This window comes from Sander vitreus, chromosome 4, assembly GCF_031162955.1.
Source record: "Sander vitreus isolate 19-12246 chromosome 4, sanVit1, whole genome shotgun sequence".
NCBI lineage: Eukaryota > Metazoa > Chordata > Actinopteri > Perciformes > Percidae > Sander > Sander vitreus.
Window position 1 is genome coordinate 4,255,762 of NC_135858.1, and position 22,056 is coordinate 4,277,817.

At 39.1% G+C, this 22,056-nt stretch overlaps 3 protein-coding genes across 18 annotated transcripts in view; all 3 read left to right on the plus strand.

Annotated features, from left to right (window-relative positions):
- The window catches only part of itpr1b (inositol 1,4,5-trisphosphate receptor, type 1b), a 98,633-nt gene extending 92,226 nt beyond the window's left edge, over positions 1 to 6,407 (plus strand). For all 16 annotated transcript variants that reach the window (XM_078247764.1, XM_078247766.1, XM_078247768.1 and 13 more), the window contains 2 exons: positions 3,124 to 3,285; positions 5,153 to 6,407. In XM_078247764.1, the coding sequence (XP_078103890.1) occupies positions 3,124 to 3,285; positions 5,153 to 5,239 (249 nt within the window). In that variant the 3' untranslated portion in view covers positions 5,240 to 6,407. The remainder of the gene's footprint in view (positions 1 to 3,123; positions 3,286 to 5,152) is intronic.
- A 3,087-nt stretch (positions 6,408 to 9,494) lies between these two features.
- bhlhe40 (basic helix-loop-helix family, member e40) lies at positions 9,495 to 13,012 on the plus strand. The gene is made up of 5 exons (XM_078247781.1): positions 9,495 to 9,922; positions 10,028 to 10,091; positions 10,183 to 10,290; positions 10,667 to 10,790; positions 10,945 to 13,012. The coding sequence occupies exons 1-5, from the start codon at positions 9,846 to 9,848 to the stop codon at positions 11,781 to 11,783; spliced, it is 1,212 nt and encodes a 403-aa protein (XP_078103907.1). The 5' UTR covers positions 9,495 to 9,845; the 3' UTR covers positions 11,784 to 13,012.
- Positions 13,013 to 17,118: 4,106 nt separating this feature from the next.
- LOC144516465 (N-acylethanolamine-hydrolyzing acid amidase-like) lies at positions 17,119 to 20,294 on the plus strand. Its single transcript, XM_078247782.1, has 11 exons — positions 17,119 to 17,355; positions 17,950 to 18,114; positions 18,253 to 18,376; positions 18,531 to 18,621; positions 18,733 to 18,818; positions 18,912 to 19,084; positions 19,183 to 19,245; positions 19,329 to 19,395; positions 19,526 to 19,554; positions 19,875 to 19,944; positions 20,074 to 20,294. Exons 1-11 carry the CDS (start codon positions 17,186 to 17,188, stop codon positions 20,089 to 20,091), a joined length of 1,056 nt encoding a protein of 351 aa, XP_078103908.1. The 5' UTR covers positions 17,119 to 17,185; the 3' UTR covers positions 20,092 to 20,294.
- The last annotated feature ends 1,762 nt before the right edge of the window (positions 20,295 to 22,056 follow it).

A 22,056-nucleotide genomic window follows, 5' to 3' on the forward strand; every position in this document is an offset into this window, starting at 1 on the left:
ACAATTGTCGTCAAACAAACACACGTGGGCCTTTGGCCGGCAGACAGGATCCAAAATGGGGAAATAAGCATATGAGCAGAACTGTTTGTGTGTATGAAATACAGAAAGAAAATATTTATATTTTATTTATATAATATTAGTATTATTAGTAACAAGTATTAAATCTGTAATTGTTTATTTTCTAATAGACTAACCAGGTAAACACAGCCTCTGTCTCTTTGCATTCACGACGTGGAACTCTCCTCCTCTCAGAATGAGTGTGTGCTGCTCATTATCTTAGTGTTATGTGATTCCCCTCAGGCTGCTGCCTGACCCAGGACTGGTTTGTGGTTCTGACGGCCACCTCACTTGCCCTTACGCCTCCATATCAACCACTGAAACCTACGGGACTTTTCCAGACCAGTTCTTCTGCACTGTGCTGTTTTGACCTCAGCGGTCTATGTAGCATCCTCGCTTTTCATTCATGCTGCATTAGGCCTTGATGGTTATGCTGATTGAGGACACATGATAGAGACATGGCCTGGAGAGTGTGTTTATGTTGTGAAGAATTAAACATGAATGTGCTCCCATGACTGTGGCTTATTTGGAAGCAGGTTCAGACAGCACTCAGTAACAATGGCATGTGTTGGTCAAGTGCCGGAGGAGACAGAAGTGTGAAAGAATGCAGCCGAGTGGCCCTCAGCCCTGTTTAAACTCGGCAACCCCTGAGATAGCTGCTGGGTTTCTTTCTTTCTTGGGTCTCTGCCATTTTTAGTAGGTAAAGTACGTTAAAGCTACAATAAAGTAGACTTTTCCATATCATAATACTTTATATTATTTTGATTAATCTGTACTAGTTTTATTTTCTAATATTTAAAAAGAAAATGTGTTGTGTATTTTGGGCTACTATCAGATCCGTAGTGAGATACACCTGATGGATTATGGGTAACTTAGCCATGCTGCTGCAAAGACACGCTGTTGGGCCAATAAACGGTTAATATTGCGTCGTAGTCCGGGTTATCATTGTTATATCTAGCAACATGAAACGGTGAAGAATATTACAAAATGTTATTACTTTCCCTAAAGATTTCAGTCCCGGTTAATTTGGAGACGCCCCAGTGGTTACTGGTGGTATCAGCAAGTGGGGTTTAATACTACAAGTCCCAGAGAATTCTGGGGGCAGCAAACACTCGTTGAGCAGCTTTTTGATAAAGGATCGTGCTAACCTCTTTGACGAATACATTGTGTTTCCAGTGTATGTGTCACAATAAACCCCACCCTGTATTTCACTAATTGAATGCTTTTCATGTGACGCAGCAGCAGTGAGAAACGTTAGGTTAGAATTAGCAATGAGCTAGTCTATAGCCGCGACGTTCCACTTCCGGAATTGCTCTGGTGCCGCCGGAAATTCCGCCAGATGTCCTTCTTTTCGGCCGGAGGTCCGCTACTGTCCACTTCCTTTGTGTTGGAATTTTACACTCCGGTGGATTTCTGAGGACTATGGTTAACTGCTCCTTAGATCTGTGCAGGGTAAATCCAGACAGCTAGCTAGACTATCTGTCCTATCTGAGTTTTCTGTTGAATGACTGAAACAACCTTTGAACGTATACACGTTCCACCAAAACAAGTTCCTTCCCGAAGCTATTTTGCAGTGGTGCCGTGGCTCCGTCTGGCACTTAGCACCGCCCAAGACGATTGTGATTGGTTTAAAGAAATGCCAATAAACCAGAGCATGTTTTTCTCCCATCCCGGAATGCTGTGTGGATTAGCCAGACCCTCTTCCGCAGCGCTGTGGAGGAAGGTCTGGCAATGCGAGACTAGCAATGAGCCGTCTAGGGATGTAGAAACTCCCCGCCCCCGCTACTGCACTGCGCATGCGGGAGACACACACACACACACACACACACACACACACACACACACACACACACACAGTTTTCAATTAGATAGTTAGATGTAATTAGATTAAATGGCTATTGCTGAAAAAAATGTCGACCATATACAATATCAAAAACGGGGTATGATTTTATAAAATGAATGATTATAACTTGTTTTTGCTTCAGTATTTCATCATATATAGACAGTAATTGAAATTCCAACCATTACTAACACCTTCCACTATGTAAAGCTGCCTTTTTGTTCTTAACTGTTAGAATCCGTTTACACCATCAGCCATACTCCAACCATTCGTGCTCACAGTACAGTATGCCAAACTTTAACACCTCAACTTTCAGTCAGCATTCTCTGGCAGTTAATAGCTCTCGTTACTTTTTTTGAGTTATGAAAGTAACTGATTGAATCTACACATTTCACCTGGATGTTTTTTTTGGTTTCTGCTGACACCAGTGTGCCAGTATTACTTAGCAGAGGTGTCATTGGTGCCAGGACATATTGTTCAGTAACTTCTTCTCAGTAGAAATCACTGCTACAGCCAATATTTCAATAGTGTACTCTTAAGTTAAACAAATGTAATTCTCTGCCCAACACTTTGAAAGACCTCAGCATTACACACACAACTGCAGAAAGTCCAACTAAAACACCAGCTCTGTTGGTCCAGCTACTGTGGCTCGTATACTTGATTTCAGCACTTGGTGAAACAGCGTATGGCAGTTCTTGTCTGTGGCTCACAGGAGCATTCAAGAGCTGTGTGTCTATGCCAGCGCTGCATGTGAGGCGATGTATAATCAAATGAGGACGTTTCTTTCTCCATCTTGATGTACAGCCTTTTGTAGGTTTTGTTGTGTGTATGGTAGGACTAGACGTGATGGAAACATATCACCAATAAGTGAACTGCCTGTTCCCAGTCATTTCAAGAATGCCCTCATATCCCATGAGATTGCAATATGGAAAGTCCCTTACTTGTATGTTTAGTTTGATTCACTGAAATCACTTCCCACAGCCAAGGAGACAAACCAGTGAAAAACGCTAATCAAATAGGGCTTGGCATTTGTTCACCCTTGAACCATTTGTGTTGTAATGTGTGAAGCATTTTCAGTTACACTGAGAAGTTGAAATTACATCAGTTTAATTGCAGAAATTAAATTTAGAAAGAACAAAAAAAAAAATCACTTAGTAAAGAATGTGATACGTCAGTTTCATTGTGTTGATGTACTTGCTATGACCATTCAGATTTGTGTTTACCAGGAGCACAACTTGGACTGGTTCCCACGGATGAGGGCCATGTCCTTGGTCAGCAGCGATGCAGACGGGGAGCAGAACGAGATCAGAAACCTGCAGGAGAAACTAGAATCCACCATGAAACTGGTGTCCAACCTGTCCGGCCAGCTAACGGAGCTCAAAGAACAGGTTGGTTAAACTAAAGTGAAACACTGACAGACGCAAAGACTTTGACGTCTCTGACTTCATCATGGGGGAACTTTGATGATTGAGAGACAAGTTTCTTTTAAGATGTGGACAGCAGACGTTGCTCGAGGTTTCTTTGTCACTCTTTGCCCTTCAGATGCAAAGGTGGTGAGTCATAATTCACAACACAGCTCATGAGGCTCTCAATCTGATTTTAGTTCAAGTTCCTTTATTGTCCCCAAATGGGGCAATTTGTTGTAGAGCAGATAGTATAGTTCAAATCACACACACTATACAGAGATTGCCTACCTTGCAGGCATAGTTAAAAACAATAAAAACAGTAAACAATCAATAAATAGTTAGTCAATAAGTTATCTATGGTTCTTTATAGAATTAAGAAGTAGAATGGCTGCAGGTACAAAAGAGTGTTTATATCTGTTGGTTGTGAATTTTGGGAGCGTGATCCAGATGGCAACATCTGAAATTCAGCCTGTAAGGGATGAGAACTATCTGACAGGATAGATTCAACCCTTCTTAGCATCTGCTTCTGATAAAGTTCCTCCAGGCCTTTCTGCTTAGAGCCTGTGATGCAGCTACTCACCTAATTGGTCAGTTTGTATTGGTTGTCTTTTTATTCATTGATTTATGTACTGGATTAAGCCTTTCTCAATATTTAGACGAGCACAGAATTATGAAAGGGATTTCCTTCAAAATAATTGCTTTTCTAGACTGGTTAGTGGGACAGTACAGTGATAATGTCAGAATCATTTTAAAAGACTTAAACATACACACTTAAACATTTTAAACATACCCTTAGACTTGAGGGCTGTTATGTTGTGTAAGAATACATTCTGCTGATAATTGTGTATAAAGGCAAATGAGGCTGAAATTGCACAATTGCTGCAATCTACCGTTTCTAGTAACAGAATAGTAAAGATGTCTTTACACTTGAAATGAGAACTATCTGTGAGGAAGTGAATGTCAACGAGACATTTTGACCCAGACGGGGAAATGATTATTGTGTTGCTGCAAGCTGCTAAGGGCAACGTAGCATCGGCCACATTTCAGTCCAAATTCCACATGTGTAAAGCCTGTTTTGACTAATGTTATTAAGAAACAATTCAAATAAGAATGATTGTGCAGGCATATAAAAGTGTCGGCAACTTGATTTAAATTTAGATTCTACTCAGGAAGAAACTGGCATTCATTTAGAGTAGACCACAAACAGGAAGCTTGTGCTGCAGGCGTTCTCTGTAAAATTGGCTTAATGGGACAATTATAGTGTAAAAAAAGAAAAGTCAGCATTCTAATGCTAACTGAGCTTAGACTGTCCACTTGATGTGTTTTAATATGTTCTCTAACACGTCGCTCTATGCAGAATTATGCCTCCTGTAACACTCATTACAAGACCACTTTATCTTCTCACTTTGAATATTGTTGTGTTTCAGTGTTGAGGTGCAAATCACTTCTTTATGTTGAATAAAGTCAATTCTTGGCAGAAAGGCCACTCTTCTCCTGCTGGTACAAAGGTTAGCAACTGTGTTATGCCTCACGCGCTTTGCTTGATCTCTTAAATTTCTTTTGACTGAGTTTCAGTATTAGTAATTTGTATTCTGCTGCTTTCGTCAGAGGACATAGCAATGTGGATGACGAGGCTGGCAGAATTTCAAAAGAATCTGTTTCAGTTTAGCAGTGTGCAGAGTTTGTGCAGCATGTTAGTTTCTGTAAAGGGATGTGAAAGAATGAATCGATGAAGCCTATAGAACAAGGAGGCTGCCAGCATATTCACTGGAAGAGGATGTGCGTGCCAACAGAGGTACAGGTGGAATGATTTTTTTTTTTTTAAATCTGTCTTTTCTGTGCTCTTCAGATGACCGAACAGAGGAAGCAGAAGCAGCGGATTGGCCTGTTGGGACACCCTCAGCACATGAACGTCAACCCCCAGCAGCCTGCATAAGGTCAAGTGACACGGCCATGAAGCAGCTTAGCATCGGCTGTGTCTGGACAGAGTGTGCATTTCCCACTCAGCGAATGCACATAATGTATACTGCACTAAGTGTGAGTGTAGGGAAATACTGTAACATACAGTAGGTAGTCATAAGGCGATGTGTAGCTCTACCCCACGCATGTGTTACTCCGAACAGTAACACTCACCCACCTCGTTCTGTTCAGTCCAGTTGGAATTGGTGCCAAATGTTTTCTGTTTAGAAAGAAATTGGATTTTCTCAACACATGGCCTTTACTGGTTGAACTTGAAACACGGCATAGCTGACTGGACAGGAGGAATTAGTCCCATTTGTTTATTTATTATTTTATTTTAATGTTTTCTATTTATATTTCTAGCATAACAAGCAGTATTAAATGTCTTATTTTTGTATGTTGTGCAATATATTAACTTAAATATGCAACCCCACTGGCGTGTGGATTTAAGTTCCGTCAATCTTATTTAAAAGCGTGGGCCAATTCTTTGTTTGTACTTATGGTCTCTGGATAAAATAGGGAGTAGTTGGTTGTCTTTACTTACATAAATATAGAGATAATATTGAATAAGCTGGTTTACTCTATTTTAATTTTTTTTTCTTTTTTTCTTGAAAATGTGCATAATTCTTGAGTGTCAAGTGCACTCAATAGAGATAGTATATTGTGTAAGAGCAATATATACAGATAGTTTTCTTTCACCTGTGTAAATCAAATTTTGATTTGATTGATTTCTTATTTAATTGGGTTCTAAAAGACATTTAGAATGTTTGACTTGTCGGTCAAATATACTGTGTAATGTGTTTAATATCACTCATGCTATTACAATTTGCTCAGGAGTATTTTACTGTAATAAGCGTCTTTAGCATAATTTCTTGTTTGGCCGCAAACATGTTCCATTTGTGCCTGTTTTTGTCTTAAAAGTCTGACACATATTTGCTGCTTGTGCAGAGTCACTAACCTGTATCTCTTTTTTTGGACTACTATGTGTACATAAGGTTTGTTGCTTATCATTGCTTTTGTATAGAAAAATGAGATGGAGAATGAAACTGTTCCTCCTGAATGTTAAGATTAACTAAAAATCTAAGCACTGTCAATTTGTATATTAAAGTAGAATTATTTAATAAAATTGATGTACTTATCCTTTACTTTATGTTGTGTTGATGTTATAGGATTATTATTAGAAAATATCCATATAAAGTAAACCAGTAATGTGCTTTTTAGTTTTTTGTAATCTGGTTGCCTCAAAGTCTTTTTATACATCCACATACATTATCACTCAAATTTCTATTCCATATGCACAATGTAAATAATGTTTCAGGTGCAGCTATAAATGCCACACATTGACAATATACAATATATTCCACAAGTAAAATACAGGAATTTCAGCCACTTCAGAACTTAAACTAGATCATGCCCTGAATTAATTAGTTTAATTAATTCAGCTTTCAGAGAAACTATATCTCTGTCAACTGGAAACGTGAATCTCTGAAACCAGCAAATTTTGGCAGTACGAGTGGAATGTGTGTAATCGGGTGGATCTAAAATTGATTATATCCTCATTAATCGGGGCTCTCTTGAAAAATTCTCTGCATGCCAAGTATTTATCAAGCTCTACTCATCTTCAGATGAGCTGATGTTTATCTGCCTTTCAGTCTTTTACCATGTGTTCAGCAAAAAATGATGCCTTGTAAATGACACTGTCGTATTTAGTTTCATACTCCTGAGTCAAGACACTGTTCTGTGTTGAGTCAAACTAAAACTGAAGTAATAGTATGCGTATGCTGCTAATTAGTGTGTCCCCAAAAACCAGTTCACAACTACATGACAGGGTTTCATTTAAACAGTGCAATGTGTAAAAAAACATCAAACACTGAATCAGATCAAATCTGCTCATAATATGGGGTACCTACCATTATGTAGATTATTGCCAACTATAATGTCCTTCTCAATATAATGTCCTTATTGCAGCTTGAAATGTAGGGTGCATCAGTGCAACAATTGAACTCCACCCAAGGACTCATGAGTTGGGAAAGCAGAATTAGCAATAGGGTAACATTGATTATCAGTTATTACTAGTGCACAGAGAACATTACATTGAGCTAACAGTGTCTCCATTTGAATCTTTTACGTAGTCTTTAGAAAATGAGTGCTGTGCCACATGACACTTTACAGTCACAATATGTGGAAACTGACTGAGCACATTTACTCTAGTACTGTACTTAAGTACAATGGGGTACTTTACTTGAGTATTCCCATGTTATGCTATTACCTTTCAGAGGAAATGTTTTGTTACTTATTTATTATTATTGTTACTCCAGTACATTTAGTTACTTTTCAGATTAAGATTTAACATACACAAAATATGATACTTTTATAAAATGATGCATTGTTATAGATTAAACTACCCAACAGTTTATTAATTAGTTAACATTAGCTCCACCTCACCTCGACTAACTACAACACAGTACAGTTTACGTAATAATACATAATCATTAAAAAATTAAATATTAATATATGACTGACAACTAAGGGCCATTTTGGACTTTTAGTTTTTAACTACATTCCTAGAAAGCAGGACTTTTATTTTTATTGTAATGGAGTATACATCTCCCCCCCCACTGAATATTGGGGACAACATCTTTTTCGATGCTCTGGCCTGATGAATAATGACATTGGCACGGCTTAGAAAAGTGCAGCAACAGCAAACTGAAAAAAAAAACAGAATGTTGTGCTACGCCCCTGCCTCATTGACATTCTATTTTAATGTTCTTAATATTCTGTTTAATGTTCTTCAAGGTCTTGTCAGGATTTAGAACAAACGTTAAAACAAGCCCCTTTCCCCGCTCCCTCGTTTCCGCCCTGGCGCTCCGTTGTTTTGGATCTGTTTCTATCTATAGTATCTGGCTGTTTCGGGACGCAGTCGGGTGGAACCGACCGACAACTCGGGCACTCTCGGTTGTCTACGCGTGTGATGTCATGGGCAGGGATCTGCTCCTCGGCTCTCTCCGGGCCATGTGGAGATCAACGTGACAACCCACAGGGTACGGGCAGGTTTAATGCTATAGTACAGCAGCAGGTGTAGAAAAAAAAGAAAACCAAGCGCAGCAACAGTGTCATCTCGTCGCAGGTGCACGTGCCACACAGCAAGCGGGATAAGTGTGTACAGTAGCTCTAGGCTGCTGAGCGCGTGACACATTCCAGTCTATTAAATGTGAAAAGTAGAAATGATTGCCCTGTTGGCCGCAATGAAACACTAAAATGTATTTGAAGGCACCACTCTTGTTATAATTGCTCATATTATTAAGATTTTATAATTTATTTATTAGGATTTGTCACGTCTGTACTAAAGCCCATATATTTCAACCTATAGGGGAAATAAGTCGTCTATATATATATATATATATATATATATATATATATATATATATATATATGTATGTATATATATATGTATATATATATATATGTATATATATATATGTATATATATATATTATGTATGTATACACACACACATACACAAATATAATAAAATATAGCCCTTAAAAAGGTATCAAATCCATTTTAAGTCCAGTGTTTATAACTGACTAAACCATTGCAAGCAGTCTAAGATTAGCCTATTATTACTATTATTAATAATAATATTATTAGTGTTGTTGTTGTTGTATGGGCTAGTTGTTCTTATTAAGACAACTTATATCGTGTGGTCTAACATCCCATCAACAAACATTATTTATTGTGGCCTTTTTCACACTTCTGTGGCATTTCTGTTACAGTAATAACCTTACAGGCTTTAGCTAATGGTTAATATGCTAAAACAAGTCGTTTTGTTATTGCCGTACGTCACTCCAGAGGCTATGTTTTCAGTAATTATTTTCACAATGGTAGGCCTAATATAGCCTAAAAGCTGCCGTATTTGCAGTAATAATATTTCACCGATTCTTTAACTGTTGCTCTACTTTCTGTTGTAAACACGGTCAGCTCTGCAAACACGGCTTGCCCCGAGAGTAGCTTTTACACGGGACTCGGCCCCAGTGGAGGAGCCTACTACAGCAGCAGGACGGGGGGAGGAGGCGTATGTGTGTTTGTGTGTGTGTGTGTGTGTGTGTGTGTGTGTGTGTGTGTGTGTGTGTGTGTGTGTGTGTGTGCGTTTGCGCGCGCGCGCGTACGTGCGTGTGTCTGTGAGGGGGGTGAGGAGTTGAAAGCTTCGTCCAACACGTGAGGCTCATGTGACGGTGTCGAGTCTGTCTCAAGCCGAGAGACGTGCCTGCAGTCACAGGGTTTATTTAACACGTAGTCAAAACCCTCCCAGCTCGCACATTCAGCCGGGCGTGGAGCTTCCCTAGACAGGCTACTACCGAGTCCGGACCTCAGTGACAACACTGCGCAGTGCCCGACTCCAGCTCACAGCGGGAACACACACACACACACGCACACTGGATAACTGGAGACACGTTTTTCTTTATTTATTTGTATGATTTTTCTCATTTTGTTTTCTCGTTTTGAACAGCGACTGCAGATATACATTTTGGACCTTTTGAAGCTTTTTGAAGTTATTTCTTCGGGTTTCACAGTTAAGTACTATGGAGAGAATTACCAGCGCACAACCACCTCCCTGTGTGCCAAGACACCCACCACTGGATATAGCTGACATGCAAGGGTAAGAGGAATTTCTATTTTATTCTGTTTTATTCTATCATACTAGCATATATAAAGCACTTTGAACTGAACCCTTACCAAACTATTTTTTATCTCGTCTCCAAAGAATCGATTTTCCCATGTATGTGTACAAACCCAGGAGGGGCATGAAGCGTGTGGATGAGAGCAAGGTAAATTCAAGATAAAATACTTAATATTCCTGTCATTATCGGTTAAAAACTGAGCATCCTGGATTTCACTGACAACATTTCAACCCTTCAGGAGACATACAAGTTGCCACACCGACTGATCGAAAAGAAAAGACGTGACAGAATCAACGAATGCATTGCCCAGCTGAAGGATTTGTTGCCAGAACATCTTAAGCTTACAGTGAGTATTATCTTCTACATATGGCATGTCTGCTAACAGCCAGGGAATCTGACACGCCACATGGTTCTGCTGAGCAGTTGCTAGCAGTTGTTTGCTCCAGCTTTTTGGATTTAGTTTTTGGAGCGTCAAACAATAAAAGTTTGTAGCATTTTAAGAGGAAAGCAGAGATGAACAAATAAACATTATTTTTTTTTAAATAGAATTTTGAAATTGTATTCTCTAAATGCTAACAATGTTTTAGATTTTAATTTGTTATTTTAGTTGTTTAATTTTGTGTGTACGGGGATTACATGACTTCCCGGGTGTTTGATGCTTGTCTGCAGAATGTGTTACATAAGAAAGATCAACATGCTCATCGAAGGTCTTCCTGTTTTAGACGCTGGGTCATTTGGAGAAAGCCGTGGTGCTGGAACTCACTCTCAAGCATGTGAAAGCCCTGAGTGGTGTCCTGGAGCAGCAACAGCAGACAATTATCGAGCTACAGAACAACCTGCAAATAAGTAAGTTTGATGCCGTGATGTGTATACTTAAATTCCATTCAGGTGTTATTCATTAAGCACCAACAGCTCTGCGATCTGTTGCATCTATCAGAACTACTTCAAGGAAAGTTGTGACGTGAAGATTATTTTTAACCTTGTGGTTCCAATCGACCAGGTGATCATGGAGGTGACAGTGCAGAGAGCAGTGAGGAGATGTTCCGCTCCGGCTTTCACTTGTGTGCAAAAGAGGTCCTCCGCTATCTGGCCAGCCAAGAAAGCAGCAAGGACTTGACTCCTTCCCATGTCATCAGCCACATCCAAAAGGTAGCAGCTGAAGTCCTGCATCATCAAAGCAGCCGACACCCAGACGAGTCCATCCCTCAATCTTCGGAGAAACTGAAGAAACCCACTGGAGAGCCTCAAAGGGCGCACGAGGGCTCAGCTAAGAACTGTGTTCCTGTCATTCAAAGGACTAACCCGCATGTGACGGGGGAGCAGAGCGGCAGCGACACAGACACTGACAGCGGCTATGGTGGAGAACCTGACAAGCGTGACCCCAAAGCCCAGTGGTCAGAGAGCCATGCAAAGGAGGGGGAGCACAAGTATGTCACGTCTGAGAGGACGCCCGGTGTCATCAAGCAGGAGGATGATGAGCCTCGGGCCAAGAAATCAAGGTCTGAATCCTCAGAAGACGACATTCTCTCTGGTCACATGGCAGGAGGTCCTGGCAGCTATATGAGTTTCTCCCCCAACCAGCCCCCGTTTTGTCTCCCCTTCTACCTCATCCCCCCTGCAGCGGCAGCCTATCTGCCCATGCTGGAGAAATGCTGGTACCCCGGGAGCATGCCGGTTATGTACCCGGGCATGAGCGGCTCTACGGAGACACTTCCCTCATCTCTGGTGATGTCCCCAAGGACAGGGTCTCCAGTATCCTACCATAACCCCATGGACTCCCATGCTCTTCACAAAGCTTTAAAGCAGGTCCCCTCATTAAACTTGGAATCTAAAGACTGAACAGATGTGTTTCTGTTGGAATCTTGCCCTCTGAATGTTGATGGGGTTGAAAAGAGGGTAAACAAATGCACCGGTATCTGTTCAAAGCACTGCCGTTGTTTGGCCCATCAGAACATTGACCCCAACAAAGACCCCCAATGGTCACTGTCGTCTATCATCAGCTCCTCACACACTGAAACAGGACTTTTAGGGGCAACCTGGAGTGCCCACCTGAAAGCTCATAGATCACCTGTTGCATGGCTCTGAAACACTGTGAAGATCAGTTTAGAGACGATGACTGCGCAAGAGATTGCGAGAGTTTTTTTTTTTTAGTAAGGTTCGTCTACTCAGTGTTGAATGTCGGAGGCAAACACAGAATGTAAGGCACAGATAAGCCCACCCAAAATGATTTGGACCTACTTTTTGCACACACACCACTCTGTAATGAATGTAAAGATTGAACAAAAGTCCCTTGTATATGCTGCTTGAATTATTATTACCTACTGTAGATCTGTGAATGGAGGATCTACCTTTAGTGTTTGTGTTCCTGTAACTACAACAAACCATTGATTAGACTGGAATGTTACCAAAAAAAAACGTCACAAAAGACTTTGTTCCTTAGATCCTTCAATTAACTTGCAGCTAAATGAACACAATTTTAACCGTGTTCAAAGATTTCAGGGTGTTGTCACTGTACAAGGTGTGTCACTCATGTCAGTTTAAAGTGATGTGGCCATACCTGCTTTTATGATTTCATTCGTGACTCATGACTACATTTGCATCTAGATGGAGTTCCTGCAAAGTGATGTCTTGTAATTATTTTTGTTTATACTACTCATACATCTATTTTTGATACGTGACCCATTGAGTGTACCTGCATCACTACCAGAGGAAGGTTGAGGTAGTCATTTGCTGTATGCCTAGAGAACGTGTACAGTATATAGCATTGTGCTCAACCAGATTTGCATCTAGCCCACAAATTCCCAGTCAAGTTAAGGCCTGATCTTAGCTCATGCTGTTGCCTTTACTCATATAACGCAGACACAACGATGGCAGGTGTTTAAATGTATTTTGCTTTAAATTGTGTGTCTGTTGCAAAGAGCGCGAATGTAAAGTTCAAACAAAAATAATAGTTTTGTATTAAAAAAAAGAGGTACTTCGGATTTTTATTTTGAAATGTAACAAAAGTTGTTTGTTGTACATATTTTGTATATAAAGTATTATTGATATATATTAAAATATTAATAAAGCTTTTTTTCCCCTGTGAAATTTGTGTTTCACTGCCGGATGGTTTAAATGTGTTGCAGCCAGACAACCTGACAGCTCCTCATAACAACGCATACTTACATAACACTTACATAACCCCTAAAGCAGCACAGCCTCTGTAAATCAATAGCATGTTTTAGATTACAGGCTGTAAACATTTCACACTCAAAAGCATTTCTAAGAAATTGTCTGTAGGATGTCAATGAATTTTATTTTACATTTATATTTATATATTTATATTTATATCTATTTTACTGACTTTAACAGTGCAACGTTGAGCTTATCACAAATGGGATAATCGTGGTGCTTACTGAATACCGTCATGAATATTATACACTAATAAACACTTATAATGCAATCTACACTATTAGTTTCAAAACTAAGTTTAAAAAAAAAAATGTTTTTGTAAAAATGTTTTTCGGTAAAAATGTAAACTTTAACTACAAATTCACTGAATTAACTGAATTTTACTTTTGTGGTTTAGTAATTTCAGCCCCATTATAGTCCATATGGTTTATATACCATAGGTAGGCCCACCATGCAGCATATACCAGCCACTGTACTGAAAGTGTGCTGAGTAGAAGCAGAAAATGTGTCTGGCAACTTGAGAACACCAACAGTGGATGAAAATGACATTTGAGGTTGTGGGAGAAAGGACTTTATGTCTTTGATTTACTTTCATATGTAACAATTTGGAATACCGTTCTGGACCGACCTTCTGCTGCTTGTTTGGGTGCTGTTTTCTGGGTGGTAACACTGCTGTAGTTGTAGTAATAGTGAAAATGAAAAGGCCTAAATCATGTGCTTACCACCCACCATGCCTCACTAAGAAATGTGGAAATGGCTGTTTTTCTTTTCTTGTAATCACAACGGTATTTTTTTAATTTGGTCCGCAGATCAGTGAATTAATTCCAACACGATATTTTGAGATTTAGTACTCTCCATAGGCCTGTTGAAAGTCCTGATGTGCTCAAAACGCAGTACTAGCACCACTTTGTGGAATTAGTGCATACTGCACTGAAATGAATCTTCGCCAGATCACAAGTGATATGATGCTGCCTTTAAGGACCCCAACTTAGAATATGTCACAAACTATTTAACTGTCAGTGTTAAACACACACACACACACACACACACACACACACACACACACACACACACACACACACACACCACAGGTGAACTAGTGACAACACAGAGAACCACAGAGAATTCTGTAGTTCCTCTCAGCTAGATGGAGTGTCTTTCAGTTCTTTGTTTTAGTTGTACTGCCTGCAACTTTACTGTACACTACCTGCTCAGCACCAAACACCAAATACCTAACAGTAGCAGCCAGCTAGTAAACATAGTGGAGCATTTAGCAGCTAAGGAGCCATATATTTTTCCCAGGAGTTGATATAACCTGACCAGAGCTTAAATGAGAGTGAATATTGGACATATTCAACAGTTAACTAGAGACTCAACTCCAAATGAATGCTAAAGTTGCTTAAGCTAAATGTAGAAATTAGCAACTGTTTGCTAACAAGTTCATCCTATCAACTTTACAGTAGTACAAACACGACTCATGTTTACGGCTTGTTTCTGCTGCCCCCAAGTGGCCAAATAAATTATAAATGAGTTCATGTGGTTTTGAAAGCCCACAGGGGCACAAAAATAACTAACACGATGGATGAGGCAGCTACAGCCACAGAAGAGCCTAGACAGCTTCTCATGATGCAAAGGGCAGTTCAGTTGGTTCAACTGCATCACAATCCTATCTGAATGTATCTTCTACTGTCTGGAAGGGAATTCATGATTGAGCCGAGGCCGAATGTGGCCTCTCTGGAGCCTCGCTGCATGAAGTGCATAAACACTTATGGCTCCTGCAGAAAACACTGACACCAGTGTAAATGAGACAGCGAAAAAAAATCGTCACGAGATAAAGACTGGCTTCCAAAAAACACAGAAATGAAGACTCTGTTATTGAGATGCTGGCTGATAAATGTCTAACTTTGAAACTTTGTGTCACAAAGGACATAACAGCTGGGATGACTGTGGATATGGCCTCAGTGGTTATCAACGCTGAGAACAGTGTGCACTGTGAATGAGGCAGCGGGGAGAATTGGCATTGCTGAGAGGCTGATCTTTCATTAGGCTCAAAACACTTAGTGAGTCATCAAAGAACAGGGTGACCTTAAAGAGAAAGCCGAAAAGCTTCCATTCATCCAGCCATGCACTTGGAGAACTAGCTGAGGTCATGAAGCTCGACAACTCTTTCAAATGGGACAGTACAGAGACCATAGGCCACGTTAATGTCACTGGTGTTAGCTTACACAAAAATAACTCTTCGCATAGTGCTGTTTTATTAAGCATAATAAATGTATGAGTTATCAACTGCTTTTTATTTATTTTTTTAAACAATAAAACAGTTTGCAATTCACAATTGCAGATTAGTTTTACTGATCATCAGGTTCGGTCAGTGGAGTCCACATACCTTGATGAATTGTTATTAGGTTTGTTCGGTTTACAGGTTACGTTACAACTTCATACATCAAGTAAAAAACAGCTTGTGCTACCAAGAGCTTTTCTTCCTGAATTTATTCATTTAAAAAAAGAGAAGATTAAAGATAAAAAAGATTACTGTAATGCTAAAAGTATTAAATGAATTAATCTCAAATAGCAGCAAATAGTTATCTACCGTCAAACAACATGCACATCTGTGACATCGTATTGCACATGCAAAATAAGTTAATGAATAGATTACAGTACAGTACATATTCATGCATTTGTGTGCAATGTGCCTCCAAGATTGTTTTGAATCCTAATGCATTACAATTTTCCAGTCACCAAAGACAAAAGTATCCGTTAACATGACATGACACTTTCAGCTGTGTGTGTGTGTGTGTGTGTGTGTGTGTGTGTGTGTGTGTGTGTGTGTGTGTGTGTGTGTGTGCGTGTCCTTATTAGGAGGAGCAGCAGCTGGACCACAACACTTTGTATTAGTTAACATTTAGTAAAATATAACATCATGTAGAGAAGCTTATGACATCTGTATGTGAGGTGCTTGTGGAAAACGCAGCAAATTATTATTATTATTAAATACTGTACAATCTAATAATGAGAACTTTGCAGGGAAATGAGATATGCATACAACTGTGATATGCGTATCAATAAGTTCACACCAACCCAAAGAGTTCCTCTGTCAATCTTAGTTACCCTTATTCCTCAAATTGACTTTCTGTATCATTCCCTGTATGAAATGACCTATTAAGTTCCACAATTGAAGCAAGGAAAGTACAATATTGATGAGCTGTTGTTGTTGTTGTTGTTATTATTATTATTATTATTATTATTATTATTATTATTATTATTATTATTATTATTATTATTATTATTATTTTGGTGGTAGTAGTAGTAGTAGTAGTAGTAGTAGTAGTAGTATAGTAGTTATTTAGTGGTGGGAGGTGACTGAGTACATTTCCTTAAGTACAGTAAAGTACAGTTGTGAGGTACTTTTCAGAGGAAGATTTTACTTACAAAACACAATCAGTTCAAAGAATGTATGCATTGTTATTGTTATTAAACTACCCAACAGTGAATGAAGCAGTTAAAATTAGCTTCACCTCGACCAGCTACAACATTAGAGTATCGCTCACATGTTAATATATCAATAATAATGATCAAATAATATAACACTGACAGGGGTCATTCTGCACTTTTGATACTTTGGGTAAAATGTGCTACTTAATTTTTTTGTAGTCGTACTTAATGGTTTGGGTTAGGGTTGGTTACTTAAGTAAGTCCGTATGACCAGCTTTATTTATTTATTTTTCTTTTTTTCTTTCCAACTATTTTTATTTAAATTTCAGAATAAATGACATACATCATACAGGCAATGGTGAACGAGGCATAGTTAAAACAGCATGTAAATTCCTCCCAAATCCCCCACCAACCCACCCCCAACCCAACCCGGATCAGGTCCGAACCAGACGGCGACAGACAACACAGACCCATACACACAGACAAGACACACACCAGCAAGTGCCCACTACAGCTTTTATTTTGAAAAACTCAGATCGGAAGTCTCATTCCAGTTCTTGCCTGCAATTCACAGGCACGTCTCTGGTGTCAGTGTCAGCCTGCGGAGGGTGGCTCGGGCTCGGACTGGATCGGGCGTGATGGTGCGGGCTGCGGTGCTGCTGCTTGGACTCGTCGTGTCGTGCCGAGCACAATTCGCTCCACCCACACTGAATATCAGTCTGGATGAAGATCCAGAAGTGCGATGGATGCCTCTAACTAAAGTCTTTGACGTAGACTACCTGAAGAAAGCCGCTGCTGAGGTCATTGAGTAAGTTTGCCAGAGGCTCTTTTTCGCATACCATGTTGTTAAATAGGACGAATACTTCATTCGAAGTACATTCTAGAAACAAAAACTGTATACAGGTAAAGTTAACGTTAGTATTACTAACGTTACAGTTTTTGTTTCTAGAAAGTACTCATTTCGTTTTTCATTTCATGTAATGCTATGCTTATAGGCGTTTAAGAAGTTATCCATTAGTTATGAGTAGTGCATAGGTAAGGTATTTTAATAGTATATGAGTAATTTATAAATAGGCTATTAAAAATGGGATTGTCAGAATCGAAATAGAAACTTGCTTAGGTAACTAACAGACCACAGATGGTATGGTTTCCCTTTCTATTACATTGGTCGTATACAGAGGAGGGAAACTGTATCAAAGGGACATAACCTCAAATATCTAAAAAAATTAGAATTAGTTAGAAAGCTAACATACTAATAATGTGCTTAATATTAACACATCATGCCAGCTTTGAATCAGCAGCTAAACTTGCTTCTGGGTTAATGATAACTGTGTTATCTTCAGTATCTCTTCAGTAGTGCTGACAGAGAAATGTTTTCTTCTTCTTTTTATGTTGTTGTCAGCTCTACAGTTCCAAAATGGGTGCATCATGCAGTTACACCTATTGTGAAGGCCTTGGAAAAGTACGTTCCTCAGCCTTATGCGGGGGAGATCCGTGGCATTGCTTCACACTTGGGAGGAAACATTTCAGATGTCATCATTCTCAACTTTGCCTATGAAATATCTGCGTATGTATGATTTTAAATATAATAACACATTTATAACAGAAATCTGTATACAATGCATAGGCACACGATTTCTAACAAGTATGCAGGGTTAAGGTGAAAGCCCTCTTATACCTGCAAACAAACTTTATGCATTCCCAGATTTTGCACAAGCATCGTAGCTCAGGACAAAAATGGGCATGTGTACCACGGCAGGAATCTTGATTATCCACATCCTGTTCTGAGGAATATGACTATCAACGTAAATTTTCTCAAGAATGGAAAGGTACAGTATGTATTCATAGCATTTAAAAACTAAACAAAAAAGCTACACCCCAACAATATTTTATCCAGAATCACCAGTCAGTAAGTTTTATCAGGTCCAAAATGAAAGTCTTTGCAGAATGATGCAATTCTGTAGTTTTTACACACCCATTAAGGTGGCATACAGTGGAACTTCATTTGCTGGCTACGTTGGCCTGTGGACGGGACAGAGTCCTAACAAGTTTACTGTCTCTGGCGACCAGCGAGGTAAGACCACTCTTTTTGCCAGCAGTCGTGATTGTCCAGAAATGTTGCAATTGTCAGATTGTATTGTTTCTTCTGTGTTTTCATGTTTGTATTCGTGTTTGTGCTCATCAGGCAGTGAACACTGGTGGAACTGGTGGAAGAATGTGGTGTCTGCTTTTCTTTTACGGAGATCCCCAGTGAGCTGGCTGGTGAGGGAGGTGAGTATGTTACGGAAGTCAGCATAATAAGGATGTTTGCTATGAATGATGAATGAAGAACTGAAACTTTGACCGGTTGTGTGTAACCAACAGACACTGGAGGAAGCAGAGAACTTTCAAGATGCAGTGATGCGTCTCTCCAAGATACATATCATCACTGGGGTGTATTACATTGTGGGCGGGGTGCGAGCAGGGGAAGGGGCTGTCATCACCAGAGACCGAGTGGGCCCCGCTGATATCTGGCCACTGGATCCTGTAAATGGAGGGTAGGCAAATATCTGAGGAGAATCTGATATATCAAGGTGTATGTTAAGTGTGATTGCACAAGTGAACCCAAACATAAAATTGTGTGTTCCTGTTTTAGATGGTACAGAGTGGAGACAAACTTTGACCACTGGCTTCCTCCCCCAGCCTGGGATCATCGAAGGTGAGTCATCTTACGTGATTTATACTTCCACAAAATTGTTGCAGTTACTGTTATAATGCTGTTGTTATGTGTTGATTTTGTAGAGACGCAGCCAACAAAGCACTAAATGCTACTGGCCAAGATCACATCAACATGGAGACATTGTATCAGGCAAGCATGGACTAATAAATCCATCAATTTCAGGGGACCAATGTAAACGTGATACTGAGAGAGATGGTACACTGCACAATTTGAAAGTCAGCGACAATGAATTGATTTCTAACAGAGGCTTGGCCCACAGGTTCTGTCACGGTTTCCAGTATGTAATGGGTAAGTAGAACGTTATCTGTTCATTATGATCACATGACATGTTCATGTTGCTGAGATGGGGTCAGCTGTGTGCATACCAGTTTCTGTTCCCTTTGCCCCACCTCAGCAATAATGTCAGTAGGCCTTTGTTTGACACCATGCTTCAGTACATAGCAAGTAGCATATAGAACAACAATAGCTGAGTTTCAGTGAAAACATATGATAACCTTTTGAGTGCAAGTTATTATTTAAAATTATGTTTCTAAGGAACCTTTACATAGCTTGTTAAATACATTGCATGACATTTGATAGTATCTATTGTCTATGTTGATAATCCCCAGAGGTACTATTTACACAACAATAATGAGTGCTGCAGCCCCCGAGAAGTACAATACACTTGTCAGGCCACAGGTAATTACATTTTTTTTTACAACTACATCTTAAAAGCATATATTTATAATAATAAGCAATGAAGGGGTGATATGTCACTGAAAATGAGACCCTCTCTCACTCATCTCTTTTTTGTCAATCGCATTCAAGGGCTGCCAACCGAAGTGACGGGCCTTGAGCAGTCAACAATGCACAGATTTTTGCTGCAGAACGTCTTTGCGTGGCTTAAATTCACAACATGGTTATTGATTCATGCAGATTTATGATCATGTGGAGATTATATAATCAATGAGATTAGAAGGGAATTGGACTCAAGCAGTGTTAAGGTGACAGTGTTTTTCTGCCTCTAATAAAAGAAAATTTGTTATGATCATTTTTGTCAACTTATTTACCTGCAATTTATATGTCAAGCTTAATAAAATGTTGGCTACTTTAATGATTGTGATCATCTAGAGTCAGCTGAAGAAAGGTTGAGAGACCCTGAAATACGGAACAAGGATAGAAAAGCCTTACAGGCTTACAAGTTCTATGGTAATTGTGCCTATTCAGTTTTCCGACTCTTCTTCTCTGGTTAACTTATTTTAGTCACTGACTATCATTGTTCACATTAGCCTCTTTGTTTACATCATTCAGATCTGATTGAGATTTGTGTATTTGTACTTTAATATTGGTTTTGGAAGTAAAAGTATTGGTTTTCGAAGTCAGCATAGTAATATGGGAAGGTGAAAGACTTGGAAGTGTGACTTTCAAAATCATACTTAGTCATATGCCAACTTCCACCACCAATAGAGTACTGCCACTTATAGGCACAGAGGTTTATTAAGTATGTTAATCACTTCCAAAATCAATATGACATCCTGCACAATGAACGCAAACGTTTTTATATTGGTTTTTAAAGTAAAAATATTGTCACTTATACACACAGATGGTTCTAAGTATGTTACACTGATATATAATAACTTCCAAAATCAATATGCCATGCTACACAATGACTGCAAAAGTTTCATATTACATTTACAAGTTAAAGTATTGGTTTTAAAAGTTAGTATAGTAATTTGGGAAGGAGAAAAACCTAGAAGTGTGAATTCCAAAATCATAATGAAAACTTCCCAAACTAATTTGCCAACTTCCACAACCAATAGAGTACTGCCACATTTGCACAGATACTTTTTTGAACTAGTATGCTAGTTTTGCAATAACTTCCAAAATCAATATGACATGCTAAATGAATGCAAAAGTTTAATATTAGTTTTCGAAGTAAAAGTATTGTCACTTATACGGTTCTAAGTATGTTACACTGATATATAATAACTTCCAAAATGAATATGCCATGCTACACAATGAAGGCAAAAGTATCATATTAGTTTTTGAAGTAAAAGTATTGGTTTTGAAAGTTAGCATAACAATTTGGAAAGGTTAAAAATCTAGAAATGTGAGTTCCAAAATCACACTGAAAACTTCCCAAAGTCATATGCCAACTTTCACAACCAATAGGGTACTGCCACCTATACACACAGACATTTCCAAGTATGTTACACTGATATATAATAACTTCCCAGATCAATATGCAAATGATGAACAATGAACACTTTCATATAGGTTATGAAAGTCAGCATTTTAGATTGGGAAGGTGAAAGACCTGGACATGTGACTTCAAAAATCATAATGAAAACTTCCCAAACAAATATGCTAACTTCCACAAGCAATACATTACTGCCACTTATACATACAGAGGTTTCCTAATACAGTCATGTGAAAAAATTAGGACACCCATGCTGAAGTTGACTAAAAAGAGGAATACAAAAATCATCTTTTGCAAATTGATCTTAATGCCTTAATTAAAAAAATGAGGAAAAAGCCAATCTTTGGACACCAATTTTCTTTGTGAATGAATAATGTATGGTAAATAAATAAATGTTCTTCCTTAAAATACAGGTGGCATAAGTAAGTACACCCCTATGTTAAATTCCCATAGAGGCAGGCAGATGTTTATTTTTAAAGGCCAGTTATTTCATGGATCCAGGATACTATGATCCTGATAAAGTTCCCTTGGCCTTTGGAATTAAAATAGCCCCCCCACATCATCACATACCCTTCACCATACCTAGAGATTGGCATGGGGTACTTTCCATA

Coding starts and splice junctions, on each gene's coding strand:
- LOC144516465 (XM_078247782.1), top strand. CDS start 17,186: ATGGTGCGGGCTGCGGTGCTGCTGCTTGGACTCGTCGTGTCGTGCCGA. Junction 18,819..18,911: donor TGAGCTGGCTGGTGAGGGAG/GTGAGTATGTTA, acceptor TGTAACCAACAG/ACACTGGAGGAAGCAGAGAA. Junction 19,396..19,525: donor ACATGGAGACATTGTATCAG/GCAAGCATGGAC, acceptor CTTGGCCCACAG/GTTCTGTCACGGTTTCCAGT.
- bhlhe40 (XM_078247781.1), top strand. CDS start 9,846: ATGGAGAGAATTACCAGCGCACAACCACCTCCCTGTGTGCCAAGACAC. Junction 10,092..10,182: donor AGCGTGTGGATGAGAGCAAG/GTAAATTCAAGA, acceptor TCAACCCTTCAG/GAGACATACAAGTTGCCACA. Junction 10,291..10,666: donor CAGAACATCTTAAGCTTACA/GTGAGTATTATC, acceptor TTCCTGTTTTAG/ACGCTGGGTCATTTGGAGAA.